This window comes from Takifugu rubripes, chromosome 20 (assembly GCF_901000725.2).
Source record: "Takifugu rubripes chromosome 20, fTakRub1.2, whole genome shotgun sequence".
In the NCBI taxonomy this organism is placed as follows: domain Eukaryota; kingdom Metazoa; phylum Chordata; class Actinopteri; order Tetraodontiformes; family Tetraodontidae; genus Takifugu; species Takifugu rubripes.
The window spans coordinates 15,166,870-15,180,689 of record NC_042304.1 but is presented as its reverse complement, the minus strand read 5'-3'; the positions used below and the strand labels follow the sequence as shown (position 1 = coordinate 15,180,689).

Here is a 13,820-nt window from a genome sequence, read left to right as displayed (position 1 = left end):
GTTCCGGGCAGATGTGTGCCTTTATTGTGACAGGACTGGTAATTTTTTTTCCCCCTGCAGCATCACAGCCAAAGGAACCGGCCTCACCTGTGAGTTTGGGGACACTGGTGAGTCAGATATCTGAACCCAACTCTTCCCCAAGGCTAGAAGTCAATTCTTCAGACAGTGGGGTCAAGCTATATTATCTCAGCACTAAGGAAAAGACAGGAAATTGCATCACTGTGCCTTCTTCTCAAGGCATCTTTCTCCCTGGAGTGCAATCATAATGCTGGCAACCAGGAGTTGCTATCAGTCAAGTTGGATCTGGTGTAGTGGAGGCACCGTGAGAGTGGTCCACAACCCTTTGTGGTATGGACAGACCATAGGAATTTAGTGTACATTCGACAATGTAGCGTATACTCGGCATACAATAAATAGACTGAATTCTTGTCATATTCTTAGACCCTGTTCTTCAGCTGGTTTAATTCCACCATCACCTACCATATTGTTTCCAAGAACACCAAACCAGATGCATTATCCTCCCTTCATACCTCAGAGGATGTAGATGCTACTGCAGACACCATCGTCCCTGGAAGTCGGGTTGTGGCACCACTCACCTGGAGCGATGAAGAATAAGAGAAGCATTGCAGCATGAGCCAGATCCAGGTGATGGCCTGTCTAATTGTTTGTCCTTTTGTCGCAGGTGCTGCAGTGGGCAGACACATTTTGGCGGTCACCCCAGTTTGCAACAGACTTTAATCTTGCTCGGATACATTTCTGGTGGCCAACAGCAGCAGACACTTGGGAATCTGTTTCTGGCTCCACCACATATGCCCATTACAAGGCCTCCCAGCAGCCACCATTTTTTCACCATTCCCTGGCAGGCAGGTCTGAAACAATATCTCACTGACCTGCAGCCCGTCTGGATTGACTGGATCTGCAACTTTAAAGAGCGGCTTGTTTTTCCTCCCATTGCCAGATCATTATTGATCATCTGTGGTCATACTCGACTCCCTTTTAATGAGAATATTTTAAGGAGTGTTGCCAGTCCGTTGTTGGGGTCCAAGGTTCCGGGTTATTTGTTTTTTCCTGCGATGGACAGCAGCTGGTGCTGCGGGCAGGCGCACCTGTCGGCTATTTCCATCAGGCCACCTATTTAAAGAGGGAGCGCCTGCCTACCAGCATCAGAGTGTTTTGGTGTCTTTTTGGACTTTTTATCACTGCATTCTAGCCTGCTTTCGGGTCCTGTTAAAACCCAAAACTTAACAGAACACTCCGAACACTGACAGAACACTGTCTTGGGTTGCAAATTGTATGCCCTCTTAATTCAAACTAATAGATTAAATTTGGGACATGCACAAAATATTGGTGTAATTATAAATATAAAAGCATTGTTTAAGCGGTGTATTATTCTTAAACATTTTGTCATTTAATTGGATGCCACACTGAGTTTTGTGATATTTTTCTATGTTGGACTCTTTTAGAAAATGAGAAATTCCAAATCGTTTATTGATTTTTAAGTACAAATGGGCGTCTGAACTCTCAAGCATCGATATAAACCACTGGAAAATAAGGAAACCACGTGCATTCTATTGCTTTAAGAGGAATTTCTTTTCCACATGCAGTATGGAAATAAACATTGTGTCTGTCACCTCTTCCACAGTCCCCTGCGCTCCACAGAGTGTTAAATACTCTGGTGACAGAGAGTCTGCTGTGCTCTCCTGGAATGCATCAGTGTTTTCTGCTCGTTACACTGTTTACAATGTGTCAGGAACGAGCCGCGTTCAACTCTGCAACACCACTGAACTCTACTGCCAGCTGGCTCCCTTTGACCCTGGTACCACTGAAGTGACTGCCAGCAACGTGGCAGGAGAGAGCATCCCTACAAGAGATATCACAGGTCAGCGTGCAGCCAGTCCAGGATTAGCCATGGGAACTTTGAATAGAGCTGACCAGGGTCTCACGTCACGTGTTAGAACTCAGCATCCATCCATAGCAACACCGGCACCTTTTGGCTTTTTAAACAAGCTGAATGTTTCACTGCAATCCACAACTATAGATAGACTATTAACTATTTTTGTAGCTATGGTCTTTACAACGTTTGCACATCTAACAAAATAAAAAAAAGACAATCTGTAGCCTTGACTTAATGTAACTGATCCAGCTATTTGCGTCTGTATATCTATATACTGAAAAACATGATAAGAATTTCCCTCTAATCAGACATGGTTTTAATATGTTTATTGCTTCTCTCAGGTCCCACGGGGGCTCGCAGAAAGAGAGAACTAAAGGCAACTCATGTGTCATCCCTTTTAGACCAAGGTAACTATAGTCCCCCTATATCATAATCAGGCTGCTGCCTTCATGATAAAACAGTCTTCTGGTGTCACAGGGCTTGAAATACCAGAAGTGGTGACCGTGAGAGTGAATCGGGATTCCATGTATATCGAGTGGACTGCTGTGGTGGAAGCAATTGAATATACACTCATGATGGAGGAGAATAACGGCCAGCAGCCAAACCAGCTTATTAGAGTGAGAGCTAGCCCGATCTCAAGCCCGGGACAACCTACTGCATCAGACTGGCAGTGAAATACACAGTGGACCAAAGCGGCTTCTCCAAACCAGTTTGCAGAACCACCAGCATCTCTTAAAGAAGCACGACAGATTCACTTAATTAGGCATGGAATACAAATACCCTTCACTGTCCATCCAAAATTGTAAAGACTAAAGTTGTAATCGGAACATGAAAGTTTACTGAGGGATTTATTACGAAACTTGGAGTTTTGACATCCTTTGTTAGGAATAGCACATTTTGATCACCATCTATCATAGGCACATTTGGCATTCTAGCTGTCAAAAAGGCATGATTAGCTTTAGCAGCCATTAAAAATTGGAAGATAGGCTCTTAGATCCAAATGAGTATTCCTCCGATAATAAATACTGTTGTAAAATAAATGAATAATTTATCCAGTAATAAGTTTAAAAGATTAACTATATTTTCTTTACAATGTTCCATTGGACTCTTTTGTCTCAACAATAGTGAAACTTCCAAAGCAGGAAACCTTTATTGAAAATAACAGCAGATTTCAGTTCCGTCAGATCTTTTTGCATTTTAGTGCAAAGAATAAGATTTTATTATCACAAAAAATATCTCTTGGCCTCCTGTAGGTTCATTTCCTGTAAAAGAAGTGGCACTACATGGTGTAATAAATATTTTAAATTTGTAGTTCCAACTTTTAAATGAGGAAAATTCCAAATTTAAGAGAAAAGAGAGAAAGTAAGAGAAAGAGAGAGGTGGGGGGGGGGGGGGAGAGCATGGATGAAGATTATTAGGAAGACTATTGCTCCTTAAAAACATGTGAGGTGAGAACAAGTGTGCAATGACTAAGGTTAGTTTAAAGCAATAATATTGATGAAATAAAATGAAATTGCCAATAAACATTCTGAGGCATATCACAGCAGGTTAAATGAAAGATAATATATCCATGTCTGAGTACAGGAAGTTTGGCTGTTGAGTGAAAAGGTAAAACACAGTTTATGGGTGAAAAAATAAGTTATAGTTTGAATAATATTAAAATTATATATGGCAAAAGACTGAAAAAGGCTTTGAAAGTGTATTATGAAGTGGATGTAAGCTATTCTGATGGTGACTAAAGGTTAATTCAGCTGTTTTATCCCAATTCTGTCTCGAATGTTTTAATATTAGGCATGTTACACAGTCTGATTATTACTGAGTTCACTTAAGGTGTTGTCGAACATATCATGCTTAATAAAGGACATGATGAAAATGTATCCACATAAAAGTTTGTGACACATTTGTGAATTTTGTTTTTCACTTCTGAATCTGAAATGATTAATTTTCGGTTTCTAATCTACAGATCAGGTGACTTCACATAAAATATTGATACCTTTTATTTTCAGGCCCCGTCATTACATCAACAAGATAACTGCCATTTTTGTCTTCCAGTGAGTTTGTAAGTGGAATTAAATATTGTATTAATATGATGTTAATATAATGTTATTGCATTATTAGATAGCATATGTATATATAGACAAACAAGGACATTAATATGAACACATTTTGGCTGAAAAGAAAACAGTTGAATTCCGAATAAAACTACATGAAAAATGACTGTATATCATTTTTCAGGTGTTTTCCGCACCTACACAAATCACAATTCTATAATTTGATGAATTTAAATGAGCCATTAAGAAAAATTCAGCCATTTACTTATTCATTATATGATGGAAATGAATCATAAGACAGGTTTTAAAAATGATTCTTAGACAATGACTGTTGAAATGTATGTAAACGCTGCATAAACTAGACTATAAACAACTGATATGCAAAAACATACAGGATAATATCACGTATCATGAAAGACAAATAAGCATAAATGAAAACTGACAGAAAATATTCCCAGTAAAGAAAAAGGATTTAATGTGATCACAGGAGGTGGATGAAGCTAAACAGATACTGACCACAAACTGTATCAATAACAAAATCAAACTTAGAGTGCAGTGGTTGCTTTTCTCTCAGAAATGTTTTATATTTACATTATGATGACACAATTTGAATGAGAAAACGAGTCATTTTCAATTGCTGATCTACTCCTGGTCATCGTTTACAGAATTTGCAGCTGACAATGAGTTTAACTGAGTTTCTAAACCAGGGGTAAAAAAAAGCATAGACAATAGGATTTATTGTAGAATTACTTAAGAACAGAAGAATATAACCTGTTAAATCTTCATTACTTTCTTGTCCTATCAAAGTAGAAATATAATAGGGGAAAAAACAGATGAGGAAAAAAAGAATGATTATCCCGAGTGTTCTCGCAGCTCTCAGCTCTGATTTCATTGAACTCACAGTTTTTGACCCGGCTGTTGAAACCTGAGACCGCATGGCACGTGCCTGTGTGACAGCCACCACAAACACCCTGGCATAGAGAACTATAATTACAGTTAGAGGGACATAAAATGTGATGATTATATCTACAATAGATAAAATGTCATTTAATAAAAGGGGGCATTTCTTGTAGCAAGAACTGGAATCAAGGTGTAAAAGGTTATCTTTTAGCAGTATGAGACAGTAGATAATAGAACTGATCCAACACACAGACACACAGATTTTAACTGTACTTGGTTTGATGGAGGAATAACGCAGAGGGTAACAAATGGCCACATAACGATCTACTGATATCAGCACCATGTTCCCAACAGAGGCAGAGGTGAGGATATAGCTTAACAGGTCGAAAAGAAAGCACAAAAATAAACTAATGCACTGACAGGAATCCAGGGTGACGATCATGAGCGGCATCACAGCAAGGCCCATCAGAAGGTCAGACACTGCCATGGAGAGCAGGATGAGATTGGTGGTGGTCTGGAAATGCCTAAAGGATAAGGATAAACTTTAAAGACTGATATCATTGTTAATATCTACAACTCAAATCACAAATCTACAGAGAAAACAAGAAATATGTTATCACATATCTGTGATACTTTACTGGTAAAAAAAACCAACCAGAATTTAGCTGTACTAACACAACTTATAATTCAAGAGAGTGTCTTTGCCTGAAATGAGAAATGGAGACAACAACCACTAAATTGAGCACCACAGTGAGAGGAGCAAGGCAGGCCAGTGCTGCACTGATGAGAGTGGATTTCCAAGCATCAGACATGAGTCTGCAGGAGGTGTTGAATGGAGAGATGTAGCCATCTCCATCTTCCAGTGACATCACTGTCAACAGAGTGTTGCTGTGAAGAGATCACTGCTGAGATACAGCAGCTGTTTAGGTACCCACAGATGGAATATTTATCTTTACTGTCGTCTTCATTATCATCTCTGTTTTTGCCCTCCCACCCTCTCTCCTTTCTTTGCAACCATCCTACAAAGTGGCTGTCCATCACCCGATCAACCTAATGCTTTGGGAATAAAGCAGCCACAATTTCTAGACTGTGATTTTCCCCTTGGTGCAAACCAGATTTCTCTAGTTTGTCCAGCCTTCATACACACCATAAATGAAAATTTTCGGCAATATGCTTTAAATTAGGAGACTGTAAATTATTCACAACAGTATTTTAATACATGGTGAATAAAAAGAGAATTAAGATGTCTTTATCAACCTCTGGACAGCCTTTTATTTGGTGGATTCAATTTTTCTTTTCCAGATGTACCAATCTACTTTGGTGCAATTTACAAGTTCTGTTTATATTATACATTGACATTATCTATATGAGACACACATATAGTGACTTCAAGTTATTGATTGAGGGTCTTTTTTGTGTTTTTTCCTGTTCGTTCCCAATTCAAAGACAGGCTGGTCTGAAACAGCACCACACTGTAGCTTTCCTGGGTCGATTGGATCTGCAGCTTTAAAGTCCCAAATGGACCTGGCCACTTTTCCCGGCGACCGATTCGTAATTATTATGCAAAACCATGACGTCACTTTATAGGCACCGTAAATAAATTGAGTGCACTACGTAGTTCACTCAATCCATGTCCCCCATGTCACTCAATCCATGTCCCACATGTAGTGAGTAGTGAATAGGGAACGAGTGTGTGGTTTCGGAAACAGCCTTGGTGAGCTGTTCTCTGCCGAACCAGGGTGCACTCCTTGGCCATCTTGAGCAGATAATGGGCCAGATTCACGAAGCGTTCTTACGAACAAATTTGTTCTTAAGTCCCACTTACGAACAGTTGATGAAGATTGTGGCATTCACCAATTTCTTCTTATCCTGGATTTATTCGTAGGTAAGAACAAATCCTACGAACACTCAGGAGTACTCTTGCGCACATTTCAGTGCCGACATGTTGGCATGGTTGTGTTTTCTTCTCTTGTGCAGTTCAATAAAATTCAATATTACAATGATAATTCTGTCATATTTATTTATTTATTTGTTTATTTCCTATTTTTGGTGATTTACGGAGAATTTTAAAATTACGTAAATGTGCCAATGACTTAACATTAATCAACCAAATTGGAAACCATGCCAAAACTGTCTTTTTATTTGATTTTATCTTGATTTATTTTATTAGGGGATCGAGGATATGCTCTGGTTGTTGACACCACTGACCAACCCTCAGACTCCACAGGAGTTTTATTCAATCAGATGCATGCGCGCAGTCGCTCCACCATTGAACGCACCATCGGCATGTTAAAGGGGCGCTGGATGTGTTTGGACACAGAGCCACAACCCCGTGAGGATGTGCGTCCTGACGCAATGATGGGGCCAGACTGCAGGCACGCGGTTCACGTTCGAGCGCGATTAATTGCCCGTTTGTGAATAAAATGCATTATTGTCACAATCGGAGCACAGCTTTTACACGTTTTTTTTTTTTTACATTCTTCTTTTTTTACATTCTCGTTGATTTCTTTAAGCGTGTTGGCTATAGTCATCAGGGTTGAGGCAATTTTATCAAGCGTGTTAGCCATCCTTTCTTGATTGTTCAACACGGCATCAGAAATCAGGCGTGGAGAGGCAAGCTTTGGGCATTTCGCTTTGGGCATTTCGCTTTGGGCATTTGGCTGCTTTTTGCTCTGTCTACAGGGTCCTGCTGCAGTTCCTTTTATGGGCATTAGTGGGCGGTGACTTATGCTAATAGTATGTTAATTAGACTCACCTGGCACGCGCTCGCAACTTACGAACAGATGGCATTCATCAATCTAAGAACACAGCTGCGAACAATTCTGGGGCTTACGAACGCGTTGATGAATCCGACGTAGGGTTTTCTTAAAAAACTTCTTAAGGACAACTTAAGAAAGAATCTAAGAAGATTCGTAAGAACATATTGGTGAATCGGGCCCAATATGAGTATTTTTCAAGATTAGTACCCATTTCTTTTTATGGTTTGTGGGACAAGTGCTGAGGATTTTTATTGCAGTGTGACCTGGTTTTATGGTTAAGAGCCCAGACTACGCTCAATGGGCCAGATTCACGAAACGTTCTTACGAACAAATTTGTTCTTAAGTCCCACTTACGAACATTTTACGAAGATTGTGGCATTCACCAATTTCTTCTTATCCTGGATTTATGCGTAGGTGAGAACAAATCCTACGAACACTCAGGAGTACTCTTACGCACATTTCAGTGCCGACATGTTGGCATGGTTGTGTTTTCTTCTCTTGTGGACTTCAATAAAATTCAATATTACAATGATAATTATGTCATATTTATTTATTTCCTATTTTTGGTGATTCACGGAGAATTTTAAAAATACGTAAATGTGCCAATGACTGAACTTTAATCAACCAAATTGGAAACCATGCCAAAACTGTCTTTTTATTTGATTTTATCTTGATTTATTTTATTAAGGGATCGAGGATATGCCCTGGTTGTTGACACCACTGACCAACCCTCAGACTCCACAGGAAATTTTATTCAATCAGATGCATGCGCGCAGTCGCTCCACCATTGAACGCACCATCGGCCTTTAAAGGGGCGCTGGATGTGTTTGGACACAGAGCCACAACCCCTTGAGGATGTGCGTCCTGACGCAATGATGGGGCCAGACTGCAGGCACGCGGTTCACGTTCGAGCGCGATTAATTGCCCGTTTGTGAATAAAATGCATTATTGTCACAATTTTAGTCTAACAGTCTTGATTCACTTCAAAAAGAAAAAAAAAGAGAGACAGGTTTCAGAGCACAGCTTTTACACGTTTATTTTTTTTACATTCTTGTTGATTTCTTTAAGCGTGTTGGCTATAGTCATCAGGGTTGAGGCAATTTTATCAAGCATGTTAGCCATCCTTTGATTGTTCAACACGGCGTCAGAAATCAGGCGTGGAGAGGCAAGCTTTGGGCATTATGCTGGTTTTTGCTCTGTCGACAGGGTCCTGCTGCAGTTCCTTTTATGGGCATTAGTGGGCGGTGACTTATGCTAATCGTATGTTAATTAGACTCACCTGGCACGCACTCTCAATTTACGAACAGATGGCATTCATCAATCTAAGAACACAGCTGCGAACAATTCTGAGGCTTACGAACGCGTTGGTGAATCCGACGTAGGGTTTTCTTAAGAAACTTCTTAAGAACAACTTAAGAAAGAATCTAAGAAGGTTCTTAAGAACATATTGGTGAATCTGGCCCACTGTCTTGGGTTGCAAATTGTATGCCCTCTTAATTCAAACTAAATGATTAAATTTGGGACATGCACAAAATATTGGTGTAATTATGAATATAAAAGCATTGTTTAAGCGGTGTATTATTCTTTAAACATTTTGAGTTTTGTGATATTTTTCTATGCTGGACTCTTTTAGAAAATGAGAAATTCCAAATCGTTTATTGATTTTTAAGTACAAATGGGCGTCTGAACTCTCAAGCATTGATATAAACCACTGCAAAATAAGGAAACCACGTGCATTCTATTGCTTTAAGAGGAATTTCTTTTCCACATGCAGTATGGAAATAAACCTTGTGTCTGTCGCCTCTTCCACAGTCCCCTGCGCTCCACAGAATGTTAAATACTCTGGTGGCAGAGAGTCTGCTGTGCTCTCCTGGAATGCATCAGTGTTTTCTGCTCGTTACACCGTTTACAATGTGTCAGGAACGAGCCGCGTTCAACTCTGCAACACCACTGAACTCTACTGCCAGCTGGCTCCCTTTGACCCTGGTACCACTGAAGTGACTGCCAGCAACGTGGCAGGAGAGAGCATCCCTACAAGAGATATCACAGGTCAGCGTGCAGCCAGTCCAGGATTAGCCATGGGAACTTTGAATAGAGCTGACCAGGGTCTCACGTCACGTGTTAGAACTCAGCATCCATCCATAGCAACACCGGCACCTTTTGGCTTTTTAAACAAGCTGAATGTTTCACTGCAATCCACAACTATAGATAGACTATTAACTATTTTTGTAGCTATGGTCTTTACAACGTTTGCACATCTAACAAAATAAAAAAAGACAATCTGTAGCCTTGACTTAATGTAACTGATCCAGCCATTTGCGTCTGTATATCTGTATACTGAAAAACATGATAAGAATTTCCCTCTAATCAGACATGGTTTTAATATGTTTATTGCTTCTCTCAGGTCCCACGGGGGCTCGCAGAAAGAGAGAACTAAAGGCAACTCATGTGTCATCCCTTTTAGACCAAGGTAACTATAGTCCCCCTATATCATAATCAGGCTGCTGCCTTCATGATAAAACAGTCTTCTGGTGTCACAGGGCTTGAAATACCAGAAGTGGTGACCGTGAGAGTGAATCGGGATTCCATGTATATCGAGTGGACTGCTGTGGTGGAAGCAATTGAATATACACTCATGATCGAGGAGAAGAACGGCCAGCAGCCAAACCAGCTTATTAGAGTGAGAGTTACACAAGGCCCTTTCTACAATGTGACCGATCTCAAGCCCGGGACAACCTACTGCATCAGACTGGCAGTGAAATACACAGTGGACCAAAGCGGCTTCTCCAAACCAGTTTGCAGAACCACCAGCATCTCTTAAAGAAGCACGACAGATTCACTTAATTAGGCATGGAATACAAATACCCTTCACTGTCTATCCAAAATTGTAAAGACTAAAGTTGTAATTGGAACATGAAAGTTTACTGAGGGATTTACTCCGAAACTTGGAGTTTTGACATCCTTTGTTAGGAATAGCACATTTTGATCACCATGTATCATAGGCACATTTGGCATTCTAGCTGTCAAAAAGGCATGATTAGCTTAAGCAGCCATTAAAAATTGGAAGATAGGCTCTTAGATCCAAATGAGTATTCCTCCGATAATAAATACTGTTGTAAAATAAATGAATAATTTATCCAGTAATAAGTTTAAAAGATTAACTATATTTTCTTTACAATGTTCCATTGGACTCTTTTGTCTCAACAATAGTGAAACTTCCAAAGCAGGAAACCTTTATTGAAAAATAACAGCAGATTTCAGTTCCGTCAGATCTTTTTGCATTTTAGTGCAAAGAATAAGATTTTATTATCACAAAAAATATCTCTTGGCCTCCTGTAGGTTCATTTCCTGTAAAAGAAGTGGCACTACATGGTGCAATAAATATTTTAAATTTGTAGTTCCAACTTTTAAATGAGGAAAATTACAAATTTAAGAGAAAAGAGAGAAAGTAAGAGAAAGAGAGAGGTGGGGGGAGAGCATGGATGAAGATTATTAAGACTATTGCTCCTTAAAAACATGTGAGGTGAGAACAAGTGTGCAATGACTAAGGTTAGTTTAAAGCAATAATATTGATGAAATAAAATGAAATTGCCAATAAACATTCTGAGACATATCACAGCAGGTTAAATGAAAGATAATATATCTTTAAAAAAATAGCCATTTTTGTCTTCCAGTGAGTTTGTAAGTAGAATTAAATATTATATTAATATGATGTTAATATAATGTTATTGCATTATTAGATAGCATATGTATATATAGACAAACAAGGACATTAATATCAACACATTTTGGCTGAAAAGAAAACAGTTGAATTCTGAATAAAACTACATGGAAAATGACTGTATATCATTTTTCAGGTGTTTTTCCGCACCTACACAAATCACAATTCTATAATTTGATGAATTTATATTAGCCATTAAGGAAAAATTTGGCCATTTACTTATTTATTATATGATGGAAATGAATCATAAGACAGGTTTTAAAAATGATTCTAAACCATGTTTAGGCCATGACTGTTGAAATGTATGTAAACGCTGCATAAACAAGACTATAAACAACTGATATGCAAAAACATAGAGGATAATATCACGTATCATTAAAGACGAATAAGCATAAATGAAAACTGACAGAAAATATTCCCAGTACAGAAAAAGGATTTAATGTGATCAAAGGAGGTGGATGAAGCTGAACAGATACTGAACACAAACTGTATCAATCACAAAATCAAACTTTTCTCTCAGAAACATTTTATATTTACATTATGATGACATAATTTGGATGAGAAAACGAGTCGTTTTCAATTGCTGATCTACTCCTGGTCATCGTTTACAGAATTTGCAGCTGACAATGAGTTTAACTGAGTTTCTAAACCAGGGGTAAAAAAAAGCATAGACAATAGGATTTATAGTAGAATTACAATAGAACAGAAGAATATAACCTGTTAAATCTTCATTACTTTCTTGTAATATCAAAGCAGAAATGTAATAGGGGAAAAAACAGATGAGGAAAAAAAGAATGATTATCCCGAGTGTTCTAGCAGCTCTCAGCTCTGATTTCATTGAACTCACAGTTTTTGACCCAGCTGTTGAAACCTGAGACCGCATGGCACGTGCCTGTGTGACAGCCACCACAAACACTCTGGCATAGAGAACTATAATCACAGTTAGAGGGCCATAAAATGTGATGATAATATCTGTAATACCTAAAATGTAATTTTTGTAAAGGGGGCATTTCTTGTGGCAGGAACTGGAAAAATCAAGGTGTAAAAGGTTATCTTTTAGAAGTATGAGATTGTAGATAATAGAACTGGTCCAACACACAGACACACAGATTTTAACTGTATTTGGTGTGATTGAGGAATAACGCAGAGGGCAACATATGGCCACATAACGATCTACTGATATCAGCACCATGTTCCCAACAGAGGCAGAGGTGAGGACAAAGCTTAACAGTTGGGAAAGAAAGCATATAAATGAACTGATGCACCGACAGGAATCCAGGGTGACGATCATGAACGGCATCACAGCAAGGCCCACCAGAAGGTCAGACACTGCCATGGAGAGCAGGAGGAGATTGGTGGTGGTCTGGAAATGCCTAAAGACAGAGATCATTGTCAATATCTCCAACTCAAATCACACATCTACAGAAAAAACTGCAAGAAATATGTTATTATCTCTGCTACTTTAAAGGTGCAAATCAACCAAAATATAAAAATACTAATGCAACTTATAATTCAAGTGAGTGTCTTTGCCTGAAATGAGAAATGGAGACAACAACTACTAAATTAAGCACCACAGTGAGAGGAGCAAGGCAGGCCAGTGCTGCACTGGTGAGAGTGGATTTCCAAACATCAGACATGAGTCTGCAGGAGGTGTTGAATGGAGAGATGTAGCCATCTCCGTCTTCCAGTGACATCACTGGTGTCACAGTGTTGCTGTGGAGAGATCACTGCTGAGATACAGCAGCTGTTTAGGTTTCCTCAGATGGAATATTTATCTTTACTGTCGTCTTCATTACCATCTCTGTTTTTGCCCTCCCCCCCTCTCTCCTTTCTTTGCAACCATCCTTCAAAGTGGCTGTCCATCACCCGATCAACCTAATACTCTGGGAATAAAGCAGCCACAATTTCTAGACTGTGATTTTACAAATTCCCCTTGGTGCAAACCAGATTTCTGTAGTTTGTCCAGCCTTCATACACACCATAAATGAAAATTTTCGGCAATATGCTTTAAATTAGGAGACTGTAAATTATTCACAACAGTATTTTAATAGATGGTGAGTAAAAAGAGAATTAAGATGTCTTTATCAACCTCTGGACAGCCTTTTATTTGGTGGATTCAATTTTTCTTTTCCAGATGTACCAATCTTGTCCCTACTTTGGTGCAATTTACAAGTTCTGTTTATATTATACATTGACATTTTCTATATGAGACACACATATAGTGACTTCAAGTTATTGATTGAGGGTCTTGTTTGTGTTTTTTCCTGTTCGTTCCCCATTCAAAGGCAGGCAGGTCTGAAACAGCACCTCACTGTAGCTCTTCTGGGTCGATTGGATCTGCAGCTTTAAAGAGCAGTTTGTTTTGCCTCCTGTCACCAGATTGTTGTTGATTGTCTTTGGTAATGCTTAGCTCATTTTTCTTGACAATTTTTTGAAGTTGGACTTTTCATCTTGGATTTCTCAGTTAGATTTCCCATCTTTTTGTCAGCTCTTTT

General features: G+C 39.1%; 1 protein-coding gene and 1 long non-coding RNA gene across 2 annotated transcripts; both read left to right on the top strand.

Annotated features, from left to right (window-relative positions):
• The first annotated feature begins 270 nt into the window (after window positions 1-270).
• LOC115247230 (uncharacterized) lies at window positions 271-3,122 on the top strand. The gene is made up of 5 exons (XR_003886291.1): window positions 271-348; window positions 442-645; window positions 1,643-1,879; window positions 2,236-2,301; window positions 2,372-3,122. It is a non-coding gene; the product is annotated as an uncharacterized lncRNA (long non-coding RNA).
• A 6,257-nt stretch (window positions 3,123-9,379) lies between these two features.
• On the top strand, window positions 9,380-11,327 carry LOC115247255 (uncharacterized). Its single transcript, XM_029828401.1, has 3 exons — window positions 9,380-9,653; window positions 10,009-10,074; window positions 10,145-11,327. The coding sequence occupies exons 1-3, from the start codon at window positions 9,380-9,382 to the stop codon at window positions 10,423-10,425; spliced, it is 621 nt and encodes a 206-aa protein (XP_029684261.1). The 3' UTR covers window positions 10,426-11,327.
• Window positions 11,328-13,820: the final 2,493 nt, after the last annotated feature.